The 27,673-nt window shown below is 37.9% G+C and overlaps 1 protein-coding gene across 2 annotated transcripts in view; it reads left to right on the forward strand.

Moving 5' to 3' along the window:
* LOC150081121 (ubiquitin carboxyl-terminal hydrolase 24-like) overlaps nucleotides 1–27,673 on the forward strand; it is a 908,750-nt gene that overhangs the window by 662,901 nt on the left and 218,176 nt on the right. For both annotated transcript variants that reach the window (XM_090381072.1, XM_090381073.1), the window contains exon 46: nucleotides 11,161–11,392. In XM_090381072.1, the coding sequence (XP_090237198.1) occupies nucleotides 11,161–11,392 (232 nt within the window). The remainder of the gene's footprint in view (nucleotides 1–11,160; nucleotides 11,393–27,673) is intronic.

Raw genomic sequence — 27,673 nt, forward strand, 5'->3', positions numbered from 1 at the left:
TTTCTCAACTCACAAGCCTGCAGGAGTAAGGTTTCCTATCAGATAAAAAGAATTATAAAGAGTAGCCTGCCCTCAACCAAGTAATTAGCAACTGAATGCCTAATGTACTGTACTGTACTATATTGTACTATACTGTACTGTACTGTATCTATCTTATTTTGTTAATATATAACAATAATTCATATTCATTGTTTTATGTATATATGAATATTGCTATATATATACAAGGTATCCATAAATGATGTTTCCGATTTTGATATTTTTTTTATTCAGAATTACTTCAAGCTACACTATTGAAACACATACTAGCTGAAAGATTAATTCTATACGTTTTATGATGGTGCATAAAGTCATTGGTATAAAGTTCAATGTGGGCACCATGAGTAAGTAACTCGAGCAATATCATAGCGCTATTCAATCCCCGGCCACACGCTTGTTTCATTTTGCGATCAATTTTACCAAAGGCCTCTATGATCTCAGCTCCTGTAGTGTTGTTGGAAGTGGAGAGATGTACATATTGTCCTTCATGTAACCCCACAAAAACAAATCCATTGGCGTCAGATCAGGCGACCTCAGAGTCCATTCCATATGGCCTCCACGCCAAATCTAATGCTGAGGAAGATGTTCATTCAGGTACGACTTCATTTAATTATGAAAATTTTTTATGTACTAAATTATGTGATTATGTACTAAACCCTTAGCCATAATTATGAAAGCTTCCTTGGACTCAGGAGAGGTCCCGATGGACTGGTGATTGCAAATGCGTCCCCAATTCACAAAGAGGGTTCAAAAAGTGATACAAATTGGAGCAGAATGGTATTAAGAGTAAGTTGCTACAATGGATAAAAGGATGGTTAAGTGGGAGAAGACAGAGGGTGGTAATCAATGGGTGCTGCTCTTCGTGGACTAATGTTATTAGTGGAGTCCCACAGGGTTCGGTGTTGGGTCCACTGTTGTTTTGTATATTTATCAATGATATTGATGAAGGTATATCAGGCTTAATGTCGAAGTTTGCAGATGATACAAAGGTTGGCAGGGTTGTTAATGGCAGTGTGCTACTGCAACAGGATCTAGAAAATTTGGGCAGATGGGCTAAGAAGTGGCAACTAAAGTTTAACCTTGACAAATGCAAAGTACTGCATATGGGTAGAAGTAACCCCAGAGAAACGTACCAACTGTGTGGTACTACACTTAAGGTGGTAGAAAATGAAAAAGACCTGGGAGTAATTGTGCAGTGAGATATGAAGTTTTCTGAGCAATGTAGACAGGCTGCCAGGGCACGTCATGGGTTTTGTCAATGATATATAGGAATTTTGCTAGCAGGGAGAAGGAGGTGATTGTCCCTCTGTATAAGGCAATGGTCAGGCCATGCCTTGAGTACTGCGTACAGGTCTGGAGGCCTTATTTTAGGAAGGATGTAGATTCACTTGAGTGTACAGAGAAGGGCAACAAGATTGGTGAGGGAATGAAGGGATCCTCTTACCAAGAGAGGCTTAAGTTCTGCAAATTGCAGTGGCTGGAGACTAGGCACCTGCACGGTGATCTGATTGAGGTGTATAAGGCCTTGAATGGGTTGAGCACGCTGAATTCTGATGGGATTCTTCCACTTGTTCAGATTATGAACCTAAGGGGGCATAAATTCAAATTAAGAAAGAACAGATGTAGAATAGATGTGCGGAAATTTGCCTTTAGCCAGCGGGTGGTTAATTGCTGGAACAAACTTCCATCTGTCGTTGTGGAATTTGATAGGTTGAATAAATTTAAGGAGGAACTGGACAGGCATTTGGAGGGAATGGTGTGATTTTTTTTTTTTTTTTTTTTTTGGCTGATGCTGCATAAGCTCATACACTTGCTTTCTTGCATCACATGCCACTACTACTACTACTACTACAAGTAACTACAGACCTGTTAGTTTAATTAACTTGTGTTCCGGGGAAAATAATGGAATCACTCGTTAAGGTAGCATTGCAGGATCATCTAGACAGCAGTAATATTTCAGACACAGCATGAGTATTGTTAAAGGGAAGTGATGTGGAAGTGATTTCTGTGATGTGGTCACAAAGGAACTGAATGCAAAAAATAATTTTGATATCATATACTTGTATTTTAAGAAAGCTTTTGATACTGTGGCACATAGAAGACTACTATACAAATTGAAGCAGTATGGCATTAAGGACAAGTTGCTACAATGTATAAAAGAATGGGTGAAGACCGAGAGTGGTATTCAGTGGACACTACACTTTGTGGAATAATCTTATTAGTGGAGTCCCCCAGAGTTCAGTGTTGGGTTCATTGTTGTTTTCTGCGTTTATTAGTGATATTGATGAAGGTATATCAGAGTTAATATGTATGTTTGCAAACGATACGAAGGTTGGCAGGGTTAGTAATGACAGTAATGATACTATGCTACTGCAACAGGATCTGGAAAAGTTGAGTAGATGGGCTGAGAGATGGCAACTGAATTTAACATTGGTCAAATGTATATGGGTAGCAGTAACCTCAGAACACATAGTTAGAGGGAGACTAGCATTAACATTATTAGAGGCAATATGATGCAAGAAACCAAGCTTATACAGCATCAGCAAAAAAAAAAAAAAAAAAAAAAAACATTTCGCCAACCTGTTCACTCCAAAAGTTTATCTAGTTCTGCTTTTAATTTTTTTAAGTTGTCAAATTCCACAACAGATGGAAGCTTATTCCAGAAATCAACCACCACAGGCTAAAGGCATATTTCAGGGGTTTCCCCCATCTTTGCGTAGTATACATTGTCGTGTGATACAGTACACTGTAAAGGCCAAAGATTTAAAAGTGTATGGATATTGTGATGTGTAATGTTTTGTACCATTGTTCATTTGGCCTTTTAGCTGTTGGGCTCCTAATGGGACCCACCGTTGCCCACACTTGGCCCCGTGAAGGCAGATCAGGTACACCTAATATAGTTATATTTACTCTGGCAGGTCCTACCACCTAATTTCCTGAGATTTCAGTGGCTAGGACTTAAAAGAAAAAAAGTTACTATATTTTACGCTGAAAGCAGGTAGGCCGAATGGTAATAGGGTTGTTGCATGGTTGACTTAAGTTTTTGGGTGTGGGTTTGGAATAATTTTGGTTTCATTAGACCAAAAATTTCATTTGGTTTCAATGGATCCTTGAGGTTGTCACAGACATTCTCTCAGATCTAAGATCCTCTCAGATGCACTAATACTGGTGTCCCCCAAAGTTCAGCTCTTTTCCTCTTGTATATTAATGACTTTCTTCCATTGACTGGAAATCCTATTCATAGGTTTGCCAATGATAGCACATTGCATTCCACTTTCTATTTTGAGAAACCTTGCCCTGCTTAATCAGCTTCAACTTCTCGAATATCTGCTACAAATTCCTTAAATGCCGATCTCCAGATAATTCTCCAGTGGGACAAAGACAACTTAGTTGATTTCAATCCTTCTAAAACTCAGTGTTGTCTTATATCTCACAAAAAGGGTTCTTCTGCTCCTATGCTTATCTTTGGTGACACTCCAATTTCTAGGCAAAATGATATATCTCTTTTGGGGATTACCCTGACTTCTAATCTCTCTTGGCACAAGCACATTACAAATATTGCTTCCTCTGCATCTAAAAAACTTGGTTTTCTCTTTTGCCTCTTGGCGTTACTTTTCTTCCAAACAGCTGTTCACTCTGTACAAATCGCAAAACTGCCCTACCATGGAATATTGTTCCCACATCTGGGGCAGTGCCCCCATAACCTCTCTCAGGCGTCTAAATTCCATTCAGAAGAGGGCAGTTAGGTTAATTAATGACTCCTCTCTAACAGTCTCTCCACTCTCTGTCTCATAGACATACTGTTTCTGCTGTTTGTTTGTTTGTTTGTTTGTTTGTTTGGAGCATTAGCAACTAAGGCCATATTGCTCCGGGAATATGGGATGGTCATTCCCTGACCTTTCCGCATCCTGCATATTTGGTGGTCACGGGGTCGAACCCTGTTCTAATCAAGAAGTGTGTTACGCACTGCTGCTCCTGCCCACCTGGCTACGGAGGCACCACTGTAGCCAGGTGGGCAGGAGCAGCAGGCTACGGAGGCACCACTGTTTCTGCTGCATGCCTTTTCTACAGATACTTCCATGGGCACTGTTCTTCTGAATTGGCTTCTATAATTCCCACTATCTCTTTCAAAACAGTCCAGACACGTGCTGCCACCGGCCAGCATCCATTTACTGTCCAACTTCAAACTCACAGAACCAACTTTTCATCTTCCTTGTTTATTCATTCAACTGCCATTTTCTGGAACAATCTTCCTTCATACGTATTTCCTGAAAATTACCGTCTAGAGACGTTCAAGTCTAATGTCAACAAATATCTTCTTTCATCTTCTCAACCTCCAACCCAAGCACGGTGCTAAGTACTATAGGTTCTAATACCTCTCGTGTTTGGGATTTTCATTAAAAAAAAAAAAAAAAAAAAAAAAAAAAAAAAATTAGATGCAGTCGCAAAGTTAGAGAGAGGGTGGGGAGGTAAGACAGGTGGGGTCAATAGAGAAGGCGACCCCAGATGGTCAGTGAGGCATGCCTATGCCCCACCAGAGGGAAGAAAATGGGGTGGCAAGGAGGGGAAGAGACAATAGACTTCTCCTTCCCCACCCAGGAAGTAGGAAGAAAGTACGGTGGAAGAGTACTGCATATAGGTAGCAGTAACCCAATCCATGGGCACCTCCCCTGTGTTCAAAGAGGCTCTGATAATTATGGCTCAGGGTTTGCTTACTTCCTTTGCTGCCATCTTCAGTTAACTGGATAGATCCCATCCACCTCAGCTGCTTTTCTTGTGTTTAACTTTAACAATTTCTATTCTACTTTGATCTCGGTTATTAAAAAATCATTTAGCTTTCTGCTAGAATTTGATAAACTTCTAGCCAGAGCCGGATTTAAACTTGTTGTGACCCTGAGCTATACCATGTATGAAGCCCTTTGTAAAGAATTTTTAAGGTGGAGCAAGGCCCTTTGTAATATGTGGCCCTAAGCTTTTGCTTGTTTAGCTTATGTGTAAATCCAGCCCTACTTCTGGCATACCCCTCCCTGAATATCTCCTCGTGTGTGAATGTAGATACTAAATACTCATTCAGTTTATCAGTTACCTGAGCAGGATCATCAACAGGTCGAACCATCGATATCAAACGGACCAATCTGATTCATCTGCTTCCTTCTAAAGATTACATAAGTGAAGAAATCTTTGCTGTTTTTCTCTTCCTCTTTTGCCAAGGATTTCTCATAATCTGCCTTCTTCTGTCTAACCTCCTTTTTGACTTGATTACAGATCAGCTTATATCTTCTCTGTCACTTATTAGGTTATACGCCGATGAGCCAAAACATTTTAACCAGTGAGTCATTATGCAAATTGAAGCAATTGCAGGTGAACTACAGTGTGTGAGGGTCGGTACACGGTATAAAAAACACCTGATGCTGAGCTCTGTTAATCAATGTTACTCTTGTTGCTCAGATGGGAAATGCAGCATGCTTAAGCGAGTTTGACAAAGACCAAATTGTAATGGCCAGACGACTGGGTCAGAACATATCCGAAACGGCATGGTTGGTGGGGTGTGCATGGTCAGCCATGGTTAGTGCCTACCGAAAATGGTCCTAGAAGGGAAAACCCACAAGTGGCCTGCAAGTTGTTGGACAACCATGGCTCATCAATGCTCACCGGATATGCTCTGAGATTTGCCTTCGGATTTGCAAAATATCTCAGAACTATGTCACAACTCCATATTTGCAAAATATCAGTGATGCAGTCTACTGATAGTTCACCACCTACATGAGTTTTCACTCTTGAATTTTAATCTTCTTTAAGTTTAATAATTAATTAAACTTACTTAAATCCACTGCCTTTCGCATCTGAAGAACAAGAGTAACACTAATTAACGGAGCTCCTTACAGCTGTTTTTTATACTGTGTTCTGACCCATGCACAATTTGTAGTTCACCTGCACTTGCTTCAATTTCCATAATGACTCGCTGGTCATAATGTTTTGGCTCATCGGTGTACACAGTAATAATAATAAGCAAGTTAGAAATACTACAAAACATTAACTAGACATTTACCATTAACAGACTTGAACTTTAATTTAAAAACAAAATCTATTCTTCGGTTTTTATTATTTGTTGAAAATAGATTAATAACTTTTTCATTCAAGTTTGGTGCACAGTTGACCAAGCTTTTCTCTATTGAAAGCATTGCCTGAGCATTTAGCCTTTCCTGATTCATAGTGCTCCTTAAAAATGTCTTTATTCTTTTTAACATCAAATGGCAGCATTCAGTCTCTGAAGTAGTCATCAGAATGCTCAAAAGAACTTTTATGAGTTTTGTAAGTTCACCAAGAACTTCAGCTAGATTATTTTCTGAGATATATTTCAGCATCAGTTAATTTGCAATAACTGTGTAGATCATGTCTGCTAAAGAAAACCTGTAATTCCATAAGAAGTTTTTCTCTTTCAATCATGGGATATGCCTCAGTAGTCTCCCGCACCTCTTCCATAGTTTTTGAAGGATTTTCACAGTACATCGAATTCCTGATTTTTAGAATGGCATTCTTAAAGTTTCCTATATATTCATGTATTTTAACTGCCTCAATTTCTCGAGATTGCATTTGATTATAAATAACTTCCACGTGAGACATTATCTGATGGAAAAGTTCTAACCAGAACTCGAATTTTTCATTACTCAAGATGTGCAAAATTCCAGTTTCTTCTGAAATCGCCTTATCAAAATTTAATTCAGTTCCTCCATGCACTTTGTATAATAAGGATTCAAAATTTTCATAAAAGCTGTTCACGGTGCATATATTGAAGTTCCATCTTGTGGAAGAAGGTCAGGCAACATGGCTGTCCATATGCTTTCCGAGAACAGAGAAATGCTGTGGTGTCTCGAGAAAAATATTGGTATCAACATGAGGTTCGAAAAGAATATTCTTGAATCTCTGATACTACTGGCTGCATTTCTCGTCATCAGATTCAGTTGGTGTGCATAGCAGTGAATAAAATGTGCATTTTTTGTACACTTCTTTTATTTTAGCCTGTACTCCCCATTTTTTTACCTTTCATCACACTTGCACCATCAAATGTCTGGGCAACCAGTTTTTGAGTATTTTCTTTGAGAATTATGTCTATCTGATCTATCTGCACTTTGATATTACATCTGCTGTTTGGTTTTTGAAAAAAAACCCAAAAATGCCAAAAATGTCTCCATTCAGTTCATATCTCAGAACAATTTCCATTTGTATATATTTTGAAACATCTGTTGTGTCATCAGCCATGACAGCTATGAATGAAGCTTCTTTAATTTCTCTTTTTATTTCATCCTGGCATATTTGCAGCAAACAGTCAAGAATATCATTCTAAATAGTTTTTGAAATGCCTTTAAATGCTGCATTACTTTCTAAATGGTTCTTTAAATTGGAATCTAACGTACATGCAAAATTTATTAATCCTCTGAATACTCCTGGATTTTTAGAATCATCTTTTTCATCATGTCCACGTAAAGGAATTTCAAACTATCCACAAAATTGAATGCAGTCTATTATTTTTTAGATAATACCTCACGTTTCTTGGTAACTTCCCCGCTATGTTTGCAGATTGAAAGTCTGTAGGCCTCACTAAGCTGTTCTTTAATATTTACACTTCCTAAAAGCGATAGTGAAATCACATTATCAATATGTTTCTTCAAACTCTCATGTTTTAGAGTTTTTTTATTTCATTCTGTCCACATTAAGTCACCTCCGAACAGTAAACATGAAAAACAAACCAATGCATTTTTAACTTCACAACTACAAAGCCAACTTTTCCTTTGGTACTATTCAGTTTTAAAACTGCAAATATATTTCTTATTATTACTTATTCCCTGCTGAGAAATTTTAATCTTTGGCCTTCTTTTTTAATTGCATTTTTTTTCTTGGAGAGATAATTGTGAAAAACTAATTTGCTGAAGTTTATTCACTGTCACACGATTTACTTCATGGGGAAGCATGGAGGCCATGATTGAATCAAATTTCACAAAATTGTGTGTCGTAGAAATAATTTTTACTTACACATCACCTCATAATATAACTTCAACTTACCAAAGTTCAAGCTGAATTCGCATTTAAGTTGTAATCACATAATTACACTGAATGATGAGTATTGACTTAACACTGATATTATTTGGTTACTTAATGGGATTTTGGGCAAATAACAAAATGACACCGAAATTGTGGCTACACACCAATCATGGTCAACGATGAAATGTGCACTGTGCGTTTTACAGTGACTTTGATTTGTTTCACCTAAAAAAAATGTATATTGGCAAGTTGCTAATATGCTGGTTGCCAATGGCAACCAACTACCAGATATTCATTGGAATGCAAAATGTGTCACTGCCTGGTCCACAGTGAGGCCTACTGTTAATTAAACTTCAAATTTGGAAATGGTTTCGTGTTTTTATTTGTTTATTATTGAAATAATTACTGGAAATAGAGGATATGCATACTATATGCTGGTCCTGTTAATAAAAATATTCATTACGTTGCATTGTTCTTCACAGAATTTCATATAGCTCTTTGCTGTATATCTAGATTTAAATAGCTGGGGTGCTGCAGTGCCTATGGATGAGCCGCCCCTAATTTATCATTTCCTCTCTGTTGAGCGAATCAAAAGCTTGTTTGAAATCTACATGAAATCTACATAAATTTCCAAGTGTCCATTTATCCAGGATTTTTTCCCCAGAGCATATTAATAGTATCAGATTATGTATTCTTCTCCATAGTGTCGCTCCACCATTCTTGAGAAACTCTGCGGTTATTCCATCAGCTCCTGTTGCTTTAAAGTTCTTTAAGCACTTAATAACTTTTCAAATTTCTTCGAAACTAGGGATTTCAATTCATTACCTCCTGTCAAAATGCTCTCAAAATACTTTTTCCACTGTTTCAGAACCTCCTTTCTCTCAGTCAGCAAGTTCCCTTCACTGTCCCTACATGCAGTAAAATTTTGATCGGAATTCCTGTGTACTTTCTTTAATCTTCTTATGAAACTTTCTACTTTCCTTCTTGTTGTAATGTTCCATCATTTTGTTGACCTTCCTTCTCAAGGCTTCTCTCTTTTTCTTTCTACACAACCTAGCTGCGGCAATCTGTTTTTCCTCGTAGTGTTCATTATTCGCTCTGCTTCCACTGTAGACATTTCAGCCTGGCTTGTCTCTTCAATTCTACTGCTACTCGACACTCGTCATCATACCATTCCTCATTTTTCGACCTTGAGTTCTCACCCAAGGTTACATGTGCTGCACCCAAAATTGCAGCTTTGTGCAAGTCTGTTCATCTCAATCTTGTCACTCTTTCCTGTTCCTGCAGTCTTTGGGCCAACTCTACCTGGTATTTTGTTTCAAGTCTATCTTTTAATTTCTCTACATTCTACCACTTAGTTTACTCAGCCTTTCCTCTTGCTACTAGTGCTATTTTATACGTCAATCTGGCTCCCTCTAGAAAATGATCAGAATCGGAGCTGGCACCCCGAAAAGAATGGAAATTTTCAATTGCAGTAGCCCACCATGACCAATCTGATTAGCCTGATTTGTACCAGGGATTTTCTATGTACCTTTATGAATATTCTTTCTTGGAAACCTTGAAGTTAGCATTAGCATTAATAGAGGCATATGATGCAAGAAAGCAAGCTTATGCAGCATCAGCCAAAAAAAAAACAAAAAAAAAACCCTTCCACTTCACCCCTCCGTTCGTTCGAAATACCTGTCCAGCTGAGCCTTAAATTTATTTAGGCTATCAACTTCCACAAGGGATGGAAGTCTGTTACACCCACCAACTACCCGCTGGCTAAAGGCAAATTTCCACACATCTATCCTACATCTGTCTTTCCTCAATTTGAATTTATGTCATCTCAGGTGATTATTCTGAGCAAGAGGCAAGTGACCTCATGACCTTGAAGTTGTTGGCAGTAGCAAATAAAATTTAATTTTTAGATATAAAATGCATATATATAACAAACAGTAATCCATAAATAACTGCAGTGCCTATGAAAGTGAAACAATCTCTTTATGTGGTGTGCATTCTTTTGAACAGTCGCTGTTCAGTTGTCCAAATGAATTGGAATTTCTTAATTAGCTGTGTAACTCACAATCCCAATAAAGTAGTTTGCACTCAAATACAGCTCATCTAAGCTTTTTCTATTTCACTATATCAAACAGGTAAGTAATTTTTAACATGTTTGAAGCTACAGATTTTTAAATTTTCCTATAACAAACATTTATTTCTGTGCCAATCAAATTAGTGCAAACAAGGATTGTGATGCAGTCTACTGATAGTTCACCACCTACATGAGTTTCACTCTTGAATTTTAATCTTCTCTCGGCATTTAATTAAAGGGGGGCTCTGTCAAATCCACAATAAAAGTGTCTTTGTCCACTCATCATTCATGCATGTTGGGCCACCCAATTTAACTGCTCAGGATGGTGATAATACTGTTCACTTCTTTTGCATCACCTACAACTTTTCCAAAATGTGTTTTGACACAGTTAAATCGGTCTATTCAACCAGTGAAATACACAAAGTTCTCTTATCAAGATATTTTTACTCCTTTACTACTTAAACCATTTTTAAAAGAGTTTCATCCACATCAGAACATTCCAGTTAACTTATGAATTTCACTTTGCTACAATTCTTTTTACATGACCTGATAATTTTTTGTTTTTAATTCCAATCATGTGTACTGTTGAGTTCGATAACATAAATTTATGAGCTATATGCAACTATCCTGTCATACTGTAAAGTGATCTGGCAGTATTATGACATATTCACAAAAGATATGTGATTCTTGCTATGACATCTAAAATTACTGCTGCTAATTTTTATAGAGGGTAATTAAATGTAATGCCTATTCAAATTAAATCTAAAGTATAACCAAATTCTTTCTGTGTAGAAGAGTGGATGTGTTGCTGGAAATTCTGAATTGCCTCTTGTAACAAATATTTTTTCCTCTGCTGTCTACACACTGAAATTCAAGGTGTCGGTGAATCTGTTGTTTTCATTTAACCTTTATGATATTATCAGTTTATTAATGCCATTCTTAATTATTTTATTTTGCACAAAAATTATTCAGCTTGTCCATCTCTAATTGTGTTGCTTTTGTTTCAGGACTTCACGTAAATCACCATCACATCAGGGTATCATCCACCGAAATACAGATAGTTTGAGCCAGTTAACTAGATTAGTGAATAGAGGAGAAAGGCATGGACTCTTTTTAGATAAAATGCCAGCTCGCATTCAGCAAGTTGTGAGGGAGGAAAACTTACGCTTCATGCACAATTGTGATGTGTATAGCGATAACTATTTTGTCTTTGTACAGCACCTTGCCATAGTCAATATAGTGAGCAAAAATTCTAAAAAAATTTTTAAATTCTAAAATTTTAGTAAAAAAAATTTATTCTCTTCATACATTGTTTTTAGATATGAGATTATAAACAACAGTAATAGATATTGATTCCTTTCTTACTAAAACAAATACACCCAAAGGTTTTTGGACCTTTGAGTGTATTTGTGTATTTTATACACTAATGAAATAGTTTCATCTGGCCACATGTAGAAAAAAGACCTATAAGTATTAAAGAAGTAAAAGATGTGTGTAAAGATATAAAAAAGTAAAAGATATGTGGCAAATGAACTTATTTCCCCACATTCTGTTAAATTTTCCACATTTTTGAACAATTCCAGAATGTAGTTTAGCGTTGGCACCTTTTCCATCCCCCACCCAAAAGCAGATAATGTGTGAGATATCAAAATGATACTTATAATGATGATACATGCGAATTCCTACTCTTACTAGTACTCCCCCACTTTCCAAGAAGCTCATTGGATTTTATGGGATTTTACTATATCTCATTATGCAATTTAACTCGGTGATTTTTAACTCGACCAAGAAATACACAAATGTTTGTAATTTACAAGCATTTGCACAAATATACAAGTATTTATTCTTACAAACATTTGTGTATTTGAAACAAACTTCTGTTTAGTTTAAAATTTCTTTAGCTTCATGAATATAAACACTTCATTTATTTAAACACTTGCTGGTTAAAAGCTGGTCAACTGATCACCAGAATCAGAAGTGAGCAGTGCTTAGTACTATCTACCATGAAGATGCTGTCACCCGATTAATCAAATCATTAATTGATTGCATGGAATACAGGCACTCCCCAATTTATGCAATACTCAACTTGTGTAAATTCGACTTTACGTAAGTTTTTGCCGGCCGGTGCAAACTGAAAAAAATATGGAAACCTATTTTGCATCCCGTAGGAACAAATGGAGATATTGTGAAAATATCATAATGTAAACTCAATACAACATTGGTTGTAAAAGTTGAAATTTTCATTATATAACTAAGCTATTTAACTTTCTAAAAGGTCATTTTTATAATGGCCTTTTAGAAATAGTATTAGTTATATAAATTTATGTCAGATAAGCAAAACACACAAAAAAAAAATCACTTTTAACTAAAGGATGCAAAAACAAAACACACGGCCTTCAGGTTTACAAATGCTACTAGTTGGCTGAGAGGATGGGCTACGCAGTCTGGCTGGTGAATGCACTACACTTACATTGTTATTGTATGTTCCATTATAAGAATAAATTTTAAACACCATAAAACAATAAAAACAATTTGCACTTTCCAGTTTATCGGGCTTTTCTGTTTGTGCAGTCTATTATAAATGGGTAGTAAACTCGATCTTATTGCATTTGCATTAAGGAATTGTGTGGGTTTTTACGTTATTATGGTCAAGTGTGTTTCCCCTTCGCTGAAGCACTTCCGTAGCCAGGTGGGCAGGAGCAGCAGTGCGTAGCACACACGCTTCTTGATTAGACTGGGGTTCGAGCCCGTGACCACCAAATACGGAGGATGTGGAAAGGTCAGGGAATGACCACTGCATATCCCCAATATGGCCTTATTTGCTAATGCTCCTAAAAAACCAAATAACAACAACCCTTCACTGAAATCTTCAAATCATATAAAAAACATAAATAAATTTTCAGAATCTTCTCTTCATTCCTATTTACTTTAGCATTAGCATTAGTAGAGGCATTTGATGCAAGAAAGCAAGCTTATGCAACATCAGCCAAAAAAAAAAAACCACTTCCACTTCACCCCTCTGTTCGTTCGAAATACATGTCCAGCTGAGCCTTAAACTTATTTAGGCTATCAACTTCCACGACAAGGGATGGAAGTCTGTTCCACCAACCAACCACCCGCTGGCTAAAGGCAAATTTCCGCACGTCTATCCTACATCTGTCTTTCCTCAATTTGAATTTGTCCTCTCAGGTGATTATTCTGAGCGAGAGGAAGAATCCCATCAGCATTGAGCATGCTCAAACCATTCAATGCTTTATACTTATTACAATGATGAAGGAATAGCAACCAATGGAAAGTGCAAGTGATGGCAACGCTAGGAAACAAAACAAAATGATTTAGAAAAGAAGATGAAAATAGTTAAGAAGTAAGAAGCAGTGCAAAGTTTGTCATCTAGCACTGGAATTAGGTCTTGCTGCTTCAACACTAAATACTATTTTAAAGAACAGTGCGCGTATAAAAGAACATGGATCAACCAGTGGTGCTTATACCTTTGTGGGGCCCAAAGCAAAATGGAATTTGGGAGTCCCATCTATGCCTTCATGGAGCCTCATCTAAAGAAAAATATTAATAAAGAACATTTTCAGTTTCATTTTATTGTAACGACAAAACAAACAAATTATATGACATAAGAACTAAATATAAAATTTTATCAAAATCAGTAAAATCATTTTTTAAAATATGTAATTTTCAAATTAATTTTCAAGTAAAGCTCAAGAAATATTAGTAAAAAAAAATAGCAATGAGTTTTTGAAACAGTGATTTTGCCTGCCCCCCCACCACAAACAAAAAAAGACACCTAGGCAGGTGTCTTTTTTTGTCTATTTTTTTGCCTATAGGATAACATGCCAACAAGAAGTATTTATGAAGATATTAAAAATAAGTATGGCAAACCACAAGTCAAGTTCGTGGCAAGCAACGGATGGTTTAATAGGTTGAACATCGCGTTGGTTTCAACATTAAAGTAAAATTTTTGTAATTGCACACTTTTCTAATTTTGTACACTTTTTCTGAAGTTTTTCCTACACATGAGATAAAAAAAATTGAATAAACAATTTTATTTTCATGTTCGTTGAACATTTCTTTTTTACTTCAATCAAATTCATTGCGAATAGTTGCCAGTGCTGCCTACGCCTTTAGGGAAATTCAAACTTGCGTAAAATTCGACTTATGTAGCATGCCGCAGAATGCAACCCTTACGTAAGTCGGGGAGTAGCTGTACTTCAAAATCTTTCCAATATATGAACAGTGGTTAATGCCCTAGGAGACAACCCTACACCTATCCCAGGGTATTTCCTAACCACTGTATTAAATGTTTCTTTCATTGCCAAAAGCATAAATTCAATGAGGAACTCCATAGTAGCTAATGGATGTAGTGCACATTTAGTACAGTAACCTTAAGAAATACACAGTAAAACCTGGTTGATTCAAAAATCAAGGGAAAAAAAAATATTATTTTTGAATTGAAACAGTTTTGAAGTAACCATACAAATTTTGTTTAACAAATCAGTATTAATTAACCAAGAGAAATTTTTAGTTAGCTTTTATTAATACTATTCAGAATTTTCACAATTTTCATTTAAAATATTAATAATTTTTTTTTTTTTGTTTTGGCAGATATTTGTGGGTAGAGTTAGCACATTAATTTAGTTAATATAAGAAAGATAAAAGTCATGCTTTTGGACAAATTCAATAAATTTCCCTTGTGATAGCAAGATGGCTAAGTCTCATTTCTCATTTTTGTCTGCCATTATTGTCATTCAATATAATGTGTATAAGTTGTGGATTAAAATTAAAATATTATGTATAAGTACAGGTAGTTCTCAACTTTACCAGTTAATTCATTACTAGCGCATGCTCATAAAGTGGGAGTTTCTTCCCATAAGGTTAAAAATAGGGGTTTACGTTCTCAACGATGAAATTAGTTAGCTAATTAGTTTGTTTAAATAATGATTGATTTATCTAAAGAAATGAAAATGTAGCCTGTAAAATCAAGCAAATTACAATAATAGAGAAATTATTTATGACTTACAAATGTTAAAGAATGTTTATTCTTCATCATCATCATCATCGACTAAATGCACACTCGTTGATTATTGGCTCGGCACTCGTTGGTTTGTTGCACAAGGAGTCTACTTCAGAAATGTTTCAAGAGGCATTTGTTTCCAAGATAATCTCTTTTAATTATAAATTTCACAATTGCGTGCATAAGCATTTTTTAATGGCACACACAAATTGCAACTAACATAATGTGCGTGGAAGTTTACGAAAAAAAAGGAATGAAGAGAAGATTCTGAAAATGTATTTATGTTTTTTATACGATTGAAGATTTCAGTAAAGGAGAAACACATTTCACCATAAATAATGTAAAAAACGTAATCCATGAAAAAAGGTGGGGCTAGCATTTCTCTTTTTTGTGTTAACAAAAAAAAAGAGAAATTCAAATTGCTAATTACAGTGTATGAGCTGGTGACTAGTTTGACATCACTTTCTGAAAAAAAACCTTCATTTTTCAGGACATTAGAACTTTCTTTTCCATGATAGTGCAGTCATATCAACCACAAGGTAACAGCAGACTTTATGGGTGAAAATTACCTCCAGTTGGAATGTCAGATTCATGTACTGCTTAATATTTTTCCAAACTGCCAAGGAGATGCTCTGAATAGAAGGGTAAAAATAATAATTAAAATCAGATTAAATTTAAAAAAAAAACTTAAACCACAAAAAATACAGAAAAATAATTAATGCTGTTGACAAGGTTATAAGTAAGGCAAGGAAGCACTATATTGATCCTATAAATCTAACCACCCTTATACTAAAGAAAAAATTAAATACATAAAATTCTAAAGAATAAAAATAAAAAGAACCAAAGCAACACTCACGCATGCACCTACGGATGTTTTCTGCGTACTCTGGATGTCCAGATAGTAATCAGTGATTGAAGTATGATTTTTGTTGAAGATCAGATAGAACTTTCTCAGCGGATATTTCAATAGAAGACCTTGAATTGCCACCAACAAGGACTGTCAAATCATCCACATATGCCATGATCTTCACGTCGTCAAAGGTTCGGGTAATCCAACCTTTCAGAACAAAGTTCCAGAAAAGTGGGCCCAAAATGGAGCCTTGAGGGCACCCTCGAAAGACCTGACACAAAATTTGTCTGTACTTAGATCTGGCGGTGATAAATCTGTTAGAGAAATAGCTCTTAATTAGAAGATAAAGTTGCTGGGAACATTCGGCATGACGTAAATGTTCGAGGGCACTTTCTCACCAAAGGGAATCAAAAGCACCCTCAAAGTCAATAAAGATAGCAAGAGTATACTTGAAACTGGAATGTTCAACAGAAGAAATGAAGTCTACAAGGGCGTCCTCGCAGAGCCTTTCAGGAGTGAATCTGTATTGATTAGGTGCAATTAGCCCCCGTTCCAATAACAAATTATTTAATCGCAGGGCAATTAAATGTTAGCATTAGCATTAGTAGAGGCATTTGATGCAAGAAAGCAAGCTTATGCAGCATCAGCCAAAAAAAAAAAAAAAAAAACCCACTTCCACTTCACCCCTCTGTTCGTTCGTTCAAAATACCTGTCTGGCTGAGCCTTAAACTTATTTAGGTTATCAACCTCCACTACAAGGGATGGAAGTCTGTTCCACCAACCAACCACCCGCTGGCTAAAGGCAAATTTCCGCACGTCTATCCTACATCTGTCTTTCCTCAATTTGAATTTATGCCCTCTCAGGTGATTTTTCTGAGCAAGAGGGAGAATCCCATCAGCATTGAGCATGCTCAAACCATTCAAGGCTTTATACACCTCTATCAGATCACCTCGCTGGTGCCTAGTCTCCAGACACTGTAATTTGCAAAACTTAAGCCTTTCTTCATAAGAGCAACCCTTTGTTCCATTCACTAATCTTGTTGCCCTTCTCTGTACTCGTTCCAGCAGCTCTACATCCTTCTTGAAATGAGGCCTCCAGACCTGTATACAGTACTCTAGGTGTGGCCTGACCATTGCCTTATACAAGGGAATAATCACCTCCTTATCCCTGCTGGAAAAATTCCTGTATATCATTGACAATACTCCATGAGCTACTCTTGCAGCCCGTCTGCACTGCTCAGAGAACTTCATATCTGCCTGCACAACCACCCCCAAGTCCCTTTCATTCTCTACCACTGTCAGTGTAGTGCCACAGAGTTGATACGTTGCTCTGGGGTTGCTGTTTCCCATGTGTAGTACTTTACATTTGTCAATGTTAAACTTCATTTGCCACCTCTCAGCCCATCTGCTCAACCTTTCCAGATCCTGTTGCAGCAGCATAGTGTCAGTAGTGTCCTTGACAACCCTGCCAACCTTTGTATCGTCTGCAAACTTGGACATTAAGCTTGATATACCATCATCAATATCATTTATAAATACAGAAAACAATAATGGACCCAACACTGAGCCCTGAGGGACTCCACTAATAACATTAGTCCACGACGAGCAGTGTCCATTGATTACCACTCTGTCTTCTCCCCCTCAACCACCCCTTTATCCATAGCAGCAATTTGCCTCCAATGTCACACTGCTCCAATTTGTGTAGCAGTCTTCCATGTGCAACAGTATCAAAAGCCTTTCTAAGATCCAAGTATATAATATCAAAGTTATTCCCTGCATCCAGTTCTTTTGTGACTGCATCATAGTATCCAATCAAATTGGTCAGGCAAGACTTCCCCTTGACAAAACCATGCTGTGTCCGAGCTATAACTGAAGTGTTGTCTAGATGATCCTGCAGTGCTTCTTTAACCAGTCCCTCCATTAATTTTCCTGGAACAGAAGTTAAACTCACAGGTCTATAATTACTTGTGTCAGCCTTTGATCCTCCTTTGTGAATTGGGGTCACATTTGCACATTTCCAGTCTATGGGTACCTCCCCTGAGTCCAAGGAAGCTCTCATAATTATGGTGGGCGCCTCCGTAGCCAGGTGGGAAGGAGCAGCAGTGCGTACCACACGCTTCTTGATTAGACCGGGGTTCGAGCCCGTCACCACCAAATATGGAGGATGTGGAAAGGTCAAGGAATGACCACCGCATATTCCGGAGCAATATGGCCTTAGTTGCTAATGCTCCTAAAAAAAACCAAACAAGAACAACATCATAATTATGGCTAAGGGTTTGCTTACTTCCTTTGCTGCCTCCTTTAATATAACTGGATAGATCCCATATCCAGATAACTGGATGTTCTAATAACTTACCAAGGTTGGCCAATAAGGCTATAGGCTGATTAAGACTTTGGTTCCCGAAGGGGCATGTCTGGTTTCCTAATCAGCTTCCACAGATCCGGGAAAGTCCCAGCATCTAAACATTTATTGAAAAGTTGTAGAAGTATACTGGGCTTAATCTTGGCAAGCAGCCGTACAATAAAGATTAGGTGCAATTAGTGCAAGTATGGAGATACTCTCCAGCAGTCCATCCCTGGGCATTTCTTAACTTTCACTTGTTTGACTGCTGTGTCCAACTCGATGGCACTAAAAGGCTCAGTCTTAATTGAAGAAACATACAAAGAATTGGCAGAACAAATATTAGTGTGAAAATCAGAGTTGGAGCACACATTGTCCTGTAGAAAAAGATTATCTAGAATAATGTTTACAGAATCCGTCCAGTTAGTGGTCTCCAGACCATTGTATACAATCGATCTATACACTTCTTGTGTAAATAATTTATTTCTTACAATTTTATAAAGTAGCCCCCACGGGTCTGCATTACCAGAGTTGTACACAATTTCTGTCCAAGTTTCCTTCTTCCTGGTAGCAATTGCCTTCACATAACGTTTCTTGAGATCAACGTAACAATTATAAAAGATGCGAACATCAGCCTGAGACAGACGATTTTGCTGATAGGTGCGTCGAGCGTGGTGGATCTGTTTCCGAAGTGAAGATAATTCTGACGGCCACCAGGAACAAGTTTTGGAATTGACACGTTTTTTCCTTGATGATTTATATGATGCATTAATCAAAATTTTTTGAATCTGTGTTGCAGCTTAAGACACAGACATGGCGTCAAAATGAGAGTTAATCAGTTTGGAGAAATCAGCATTTACAGAGTATTCAGATATGTCCCAATTAATAATATTAATTGAGAAGCGAACGTACTTAGACACACAGATACTCGAATCTGAGGGATGAGAAGGTATGGAGACCGAGAAAGAAATTGCCCGATGGTCACTAGTTGCCCAGTTAGGCTGTACAGTCCAATCGTTGATAGCTAGATTACAGAAGGAATTTGAAAAAGTGATATTAATATTTGATTCTCTGGAGACGCTGGAGAACATAGTGAACTGTTGAGGTCTGTTAAAAATCTTCATATTATTATTAATAATAAATTCTTCCAGTAATTGTCCTCGAGCATCAGAGCGTGCACTAAACCAAAACTTAGACTTGGTGTTTACATCCGCTGAAATAAGGACATTATGAGGACTCAGAAAATTCAATGTGTATTCTAAATAATTTAATGAATTATTTAAGTCTTCAGATGGAGGGCAGTATATTGAGATGATATAAAAAGTCATGGTAGAATATGTGACAAGGATACAAGTTGCAGTTTGGTGACAGAGACCATTAATGACAGTTACATCAATTTTATTGTTTAATACAACAATACAAGTCGTCGGTTGCTAGTGAGCAGGTTGGATTATTCGGGTGGAAAGAGAATAACCTGTGATCTTTGAACAATCTCCCATTCGCCCTTTAGCAAAATATGGCTCTTGAATAGTGATGATGTCGATTGAATTTTGTTCTGCTGGTAATCTAATCTCGTCTGAAACAACTCGAGAATGATGTCCGTTGATCTGTATAAGTTTCAGTTTAATAGACTGAACACTAGGCAAGTTCGTACTATTAACATCACTAGCAGGGGAATTATTTACACTATATAGACTGGAATTGGGTGTTACTCATCAGCAATCCTCAGTCGTGCTGTTTCCAAGGCCTTTTTGTAGACAGGACAGTTGCTATCTCTCACCGAATGGTGAAAGTCACGTTTTCCTCTCTTACAATTGATACACGATGGCTCTTCGTTTTTATTAGGACACTTGTTAAACATGACCACCATGCACACAGTGACTGCAAGACAGGGTCGTGCGTGCAGTACTGAGCAGTGTGACCATATCCCAAGCAGTGAAAGCATTTCATCACAACAGTATAAGTTCTGTGTCTATGAGAACTCCAGGCAAGAAATATGCGCTCCAGAATAATTATATGTTTGCAAATCTTGGGAGAAAAACTAACAGCCCAGTTTACAGATAAATTTGACCTTGCTTTAGTTGAGAAGTGAAAGAAAGTTCCGTTCTTAACCTCCTCAAATGTAAAATCCGAATCGCCAAGATTTTTGTTATATAAATTTTCAAGTATCTCGTCATGTGTCAATTCCTTTGGAACATCATAAATCAGTACAGTGGGGTTTCCCTTTCGAGGAACACCTGAGCTGATACCTGCAGATGTAAAAGACTCTGAGGAGGACAAACACTCCAGATCTGTTTTAGAGGCCGTTTCCAGCAAGACTCCTTTGTTCCTCACTAGCCTAAGAGACTTGATCTTAACATTTTTTAAATCCGATTTAAGAGTTTTAGCCAGCAATGTCTTAACATCAGCACTTGACTTACAATCACTGTTTTCAGAAGCTCTAAGAATTAAGACATTGTCAACGGGCAGCATCAGCAAAGGTCCTAACAATAGAGGTGTCGGTAGCAGTGTCTTCCTGCAAAGTTGAATCATCCATGACAATCAGGGCAGGGGACACATCATGTCTTAATGTAGGTTTGTCTGTGGAGGAACTGTCACTAACAGATTGTTTGGCCAAACAAGCCATATTTGTTGTTATACCGGAAAATGTATTTATAACTCTTTCCAAAAGATTGGTATGTGTATTTATTTCTATGTTTAGAGCCTTTAGCTTTTCATTCTCTACAAGGAGATAAGTCGCAACAGTCTCCAAATTGAGCCATTTATCCATTATAGTGTTACCTGATTGCTTGGTAATCTTATTGCCTTCATAAGAAAGAAAACTAGAGAGATCCCGTCTCATTTTTGCAATTCTGTCGTATAAAATAAAAACATTCTGTCCCGGGTCGCTTGCCTGAGCATTTGTTAAATTATTTTTCTCCTCTGCACCTGCAGTTCCAAGTTTATTACTCGAAGGGAGGGGAGATCCATCTGACGTTCTTTGTCAAGAGTTGATTGTGAAAGAGAATCAGTAGCAACTTTTGAAGATGAGCTTTCTTGAGAAGCAATAGTTGGTTCCGGTGATTGAGTCAATGGCACTTGAGATGTCAGAGGTGTCGAGATCTCACCAAGAGATGGCAACAGAGAAAAGATATCAGCTGCAGAAGATTGTTTATCATCCATGTTAACTGAAATCAAAAATATATGCATAGTGCAAATTTAATATCTAAAAGTGATGATACTGAGACAAAAGAAGAGTTTAACTTGAAACCTCTTCAGTCTTCACGGAGTCCAGGAGAACAGACTCTTCAGGTCAGATTTTTGCAGTCTGGTAGCTGATCTTGGCAGAAAATGGGTGTGCTGTACAGATCTTTATGCAGATGGTGAAAATTTGCGACGCATGCGTGCTATTGAAACAAGCACTGCTGGCACTGGGTAAGTGTAAGAAGGAAGTAAACACTGGAGGCACAAAATGGTGAAACTGGTAGCTTCGATGCAACGCCCATTCAAGGTCATGGAAGGGGGAAAACAGCCCCAGTAAAATTAGCGAGGATAGAGACTGTGGTGATCAGGCAAAGGAGTGGTCATCTCCCTAAAGCTTCAGCTATGGCACCTAAGCGGAGTGACCAAAGAACAATAGCAGTGAGAAGAAAATGGAAGAAACTCGAAAGAGAGCTCTAATAACACAAAACTATGCTTACCAGCAGAATCCTCAATAAATCCATAGTTCTGACACGATATTACAGGAACTAAAAATAATGTGACCGCTATGCTACGAACGGATGCATTCAACCTCCTGTATTATGGGTACCAAAAACCAAAGAGAAACGTACCAACTGAGTGGTACTACACTCAGGGAAGTGGAAAGTGAGAAAGACAGGGGGGGATAAATGTGCAGCCAAATATGAAGTTTGCTGAGAAGTGCAGATGGGCTGCCTGGACAGGTCATGGAGTCTTGTCAATGATATATAGGAATTTTGCTGACAGGGACGTGATAATCCTATACAAGGCAATGGTCAGGCCACACCTAGAGTACTGTGTACAGATCTGGAGGCCTCATTTTAGGAAGGATGTAGAGTTGCTAGAACGAGTACAAAGAAGAGCAACAAGATTGGTGAGGGGAACAAAGAGGTGCCCTTACCAAGAAAGGCTTAAATTCTGCATATTGCAGCACCTGGAAAGTAAGCACCTGCAAGGTGATCTGATTGAGGTGTATAAGGCCTTGAATGGGTTGAGCAAGCTGAATGCTGATGGGATTCTTCGTCTTGCTCAGACTAAGAACCTGATGGGGGGGGCACAGTTTCAAATTGAGGAAAGATAATTGTAGAATAGATGTGTGGAAATTTGCCTTTAGCCAGCGGGTAGTTGATTGGTGGATCAGGCTTCCATCTTTTGTTGTGGAAGCTAATAGCCTAAATAAATTTAAGGCTGTGTTGGACAGGCATTTGGAATGAATGGAGGGATGAAATGGGAGGGGTTTTTTTTTTCTTTTTGGCTGATGCTGCATAAGCTTGCTTTCTTGTATCGTATGCCTCTACTAATGCTAATGCTAATTAGAAGTGCCAATTCAACCCCATTTGGGCTTGAATTCGCACTTCTGGTGTTGAAAAATTGTGGGGGGCTACATGCTGAAAAGCTCAGCACTCAATTCCATGTTCAACTGTGTGTAAGTTAAAGTCCTCAGAGGAGTCGTCTGATAACATGTGGCAAAGATAAGAACTTAAATGTTTCATTTCCTCCCAGTGCTGAAAGCAGCAATGGGAAACAATAAAGGAGCTTTTAAATGAGGACCCAGATTCAGAGATCTTCTAAGGTCCTTAGGGATTTTGAAACTGATCTTGAGTGCTATAAGGAAGTTCTGAATGAGAGAAGAAATGCTAGTATGCTTTATACGCATTTTACAAGTAGAAAGATGATGCCACCAAGGATCCACAAACCTCAACTTCTAGACTCTTCCTGATATTAGATTCGTCATTCAAGGATTGCAAGTACTATAGTAAATTTATGTGCAGATTTCATGTTGTATGCTGAAATCAATATTTAAAAATATTGTTAATCTAGTCTGGTATGCAAGTTTATAGCTTTCTAGAATAAATTACCATTATAACATGAAATTATATTGCTCCTCATCCATCATATCTCTAATTGTTCCCCACTTTTATGGGAAACAATTAATGTGTATTGAGACCCACTGTAGTGAATATCACCACAGCAAGCTATGGTGATATTCTATTGACTATAAAATATGAAAGACAGAGAGTGAGAGAGCATGAAGAAATCCTTCTACTTTCCATAATTTTGAACTATTACATATCCATTCTCTTGTAATTTTCATTATTGTACTTAATGTAAAATTTGAGAAAAGAACTCTAAAAATATATATATATTTATTTGATTGTTCGCTGCGGTAACCAAAAATGTTGTTTGAGAGTAATTTATTATAGATTTATAATTTTTTTTTTTTTTTTTTTTTTTAAATTTATGTTGTCATTAGCATTAGCATTACTAGAGGCATTTGATGCAAAAAAGCAAGCTTATGCAGCATCAAAAAAAAAAAAAAAAAAAAAAAAAAAAAAAAAAAGAAAACCACTTCCAGTTCACCCCTCTGTTCGTTCGAAATACCTGTCCAGCTAAGCCTTAAACTTATTTAGGCTATCAACTTCCATGACAAGGGATGGAAGTCTGTTCCACCAACCAACCACCCGCTGGCTAAAGGCAAATTTCTGCACGCCTGTCCTACATCTGTCTTTCCTCAATTTGAATTTATGCCCTCTCCGGTGATTATTCTGAGCAAGAGGAAGAATCCCATCAGCATTGAGCATGCTCAAACCATTCAAAGCTTTATACACGTCTATCACATCACCTCGCCGGTGCCTAGTCTCCAGACACTGTAATTTGCAAAACTTAAGCCTTTCTTCGTAAGAGCACCCCTTTGTTCCATTCACTAATCTTGTTGCCCTTCTCTGTACTCATTCGAGCAGCTCTACATCCTTCTTGAAATGAGGGCTCCAGACCTGTATACAGTACTCTAGGTGTGGCCTGACCATTGCCTTATACAAGGGAATAATCACCTCCTTATCCCTGCTAGAAACATTCCTATATATCATTGACAATACACCATGAGCTACTCTTGCAGCTCGTCTGCACTGCTCAGATCACTTCATATCTGCCTGCACAACCACCCCTTTCATTCTCTACCACTGTCATTGTAGTACCACAGAGTTGACACATTGCTTTGGGGTTGCTGTTTCCCATATGTAGTACTTTACATTTGTCAATGATAAACTTCATTTGCCACCTCTCAGCCCATCTGCTCAACCTTTTTCAGATCCTGTTGCAGCAGCATAGTGTCAGTAGTGTCCTTGACAACCCTGCCAACCTTCATATCATCTGCAAACTTGGACTTTAAGCTTGATATACCATCATCAATATCATTTTAAATACAGAAAACAATACTGGACCCAACACTGAACCCTGAGGGGCTCCACTAATAACATTAGTCCACGATGAGCAGTGTCCATTGATTACCACTCTCTGTCTTCTCCCCCTCAACCACCCCTTTATCCATAGCAGCAATTTGCCTCCAATGCCACACTGCTCCAATTTGTGCAGCAGTCTTCCATGTGCAACAGTATCAAAAGCCTTTCTAAGATCCAAGTATATAATATCAAAGTTATTCCCTGCATCCAGTTCTTTTGTGACTGCATCATAGTATCCAATCAAATTGGTCAGGCAAGACTTCCCCTTAACAAAACCATGCTGTGTCCGAGCTATAACTGAAGTCTTGTCTAGATGATCCTGCAGTGCTTCTTTAACCAGTGCCTCCATTAATTTTCCTGGAACAGAAGTTAAACTCACAGGTCTATAATTACTTGTGTCAGCCTTTGATTCTCCTTTGTGAATTGGGGTCACATTTGCACATCTCCAGTCTGTGGGTACCTCCCCTGAGTTCAAGGAAGCTCTCAATTATGGCTAAGGGTTTGCTTACTTCCTTTGCTGCCTCCTTTAATATAACTGGATAGATCTCATCCACCCCAGGTGCCTTTCTTGTGTTTATCTTCAACAATTTCTCCTCCACTTAACTCTCAGTTATTACAAGATTCTCTAGCTTACTGCCAGAGTTTACTTCACCTCGGGCATTCCCCTCGCTGAATAACTCCTCATGTGTGAATGTTGATGCAAAATATTCATTTAGTTCTTAGCTGCCTGAGCAGGATCATCAACAGTTGACCCATCAATATCAAGTGGACCAATCTGATTCATCCCCTTCCTTCTAGAGTTTACATAAGTTAAGAACTCTTTGCTGTTTTTCTTTGCATCCTTTGCCAAAGATTTCTCGTAATCTGCCTTCGCCTGCCTTTCCTCCTTTGTAACTTGTTACAGATCAACTTGTATCTATCATAGGCTTCTGTGTTCTGTGTCATTTGTATGTATCCCATGCATTTTCCTTCTCTGCCATATGTCTCATTAGTTCATCTGACATCCATTTAGGCCTAAACCTTGAACAATATTTCTTAGTTGGTGTGTAAAGCCTTATCTTAGTAGCTTCCAAGATAAGTTCTTTGAATGCTTCCCATTTTGAATTTGCTGTTGGTAACATCATCAGTTGGTCCCACTGTATAGAATTTAAATACTGTCTCAGTCCATCGTAGTCGCCTTTACGAAAGCAATAACCCTTCCCTTTACCCCTAATGGTAGTTACCTCTTTGAGTAAATCCCACTTCAGCACACTGTGATCACTGCCACCTAGTGGTTCATTTATCTGCAGATTCTTAATGCATGAAGAATCACTACTGATAATCAAATCAAGAGTATTACTCCCTCTAGTTGCCTCCCGAACATGCTGATGTAGAAAACAATCATGTAATAAATCCACAAAAGCCTTGCTATTGTGTTTGTGACCAGCCCCCAAATTCCAATCAATATCTGGAAAATTAAAATCCCCCATTATAAGACTCTCTGATTTATTGGCCAACTCTATTTACCTGTACAGTTTCTTATTATACTCATCAGAATCATTAGGCCTATAGCACACTCCTACTCTCAACTTTGATCTCCCAATGTGATATAGTTGATATAGTTGTACACATTGGCACGAATGATATTAAGAGTAGGAGACCGGCGGAATTACTTAGCAAGTACAGGTCACTGCTGAAAAAAAGCCGTGAATTAGGGTTGAACTTGAAAGTGTCTGCAATTCTGCCCAGACACGATAGGAGGGAGTATATGATGAGAGCCTTGTCGATCAATTCGGCCCTGGAGGGATTGTGCAAGGCTCAAGGGGTAGAATTTTTTTCAGCCTGGACTGTACTTGTTAACAGGAGAGATTGCTTCTACAGGGATGGGATACACTTAAATAGAAAGGGTGCAAGAATTTTTGCTGATGCTGTCGAGGCAGTGTTAGGTGGGTCGGAAAACTGCTAGTTGGGGGGGATACAAGGACTAATAGATTAACAGTAGCCACTGGCAGAGGTGGAAGTGATTCTTGCACTGCTTCTATTGAAATGAGCAGAAGTCTGAAAAACAAGATGCAGGATATTTCAGAGACTGCTGGTAGTCATTGCGTTACAAGTAAACACATGGGTTGTGTTAGGGTAGCTAAGAATAGAAACAGGTGCATGTATACCTGCGTGTACACCAATGCTAGGAGTTTGGTAAATAAATTTGATGAATTTGAGGTATTGCTCAAAACATCAAAGGCAGATATTGTTGGGATATCAGAGACGTGGTGTCACACAGATATAAGTAATGCGGAACTGGAATTTGGGGAATACAATGTGTATAGAAAGGATAGACAGGACAGGAGGGGTTATGCTATTAATTAAGAAACACATAAAGTCCAAGGAAGTGAAGCCAGTCGACATCGATGGACAGGGCAGTGCCGAATCAGTTTGGTGTGACATAAGCATAGGGAAATCAAAATTGAGAGTAGGAGTGTGCTATAGGCCTAATGACTCTGATGAGTATAATAAGATATTGTACAGGGAAATAGAGTGGGCCAGTAAATCAGAGAGTCTTATAATGGGGGATTTTAATTTCCCAGATATTGACTGGAATTTGTGGGTTGGTCACTCGCACACTAGCAAGGATTTTGTGGATTTATTGGATGATTGTTTTCTACACCAGCATGTTCGTGAGGCAACAAGAGGGAGCAATACTCTTGATTTGATTATCAGTAGTGACTCTTCATGCATTAAGAACCTGCAGATAAATGAACCACTAGGTGGCAGTGATCACAGTGTGTTGAAGTGGGATTTACTCAAGGAGGTAACTACCATCAGAGGTAAAGGGAAGGGTTTTTGTTTTCGTAAAGGCGACTATGATGGT

Source organism: Mastigoproctus giganteus, chromosome 9 (assembly GCF_048544385.1).
Source record: "Mastigoproctus giganteus isolate SK-2022 chromosome 9, ASM4854438v1, whole genome shotgun sequence".
NCBI classification, from domain to species: Eukaryota; Metazoa; Arthropoda; class Arachnida; order Uropygi; family Thelyphonidae; genus Mastigoproctus; species Mastigoproctus giganteus.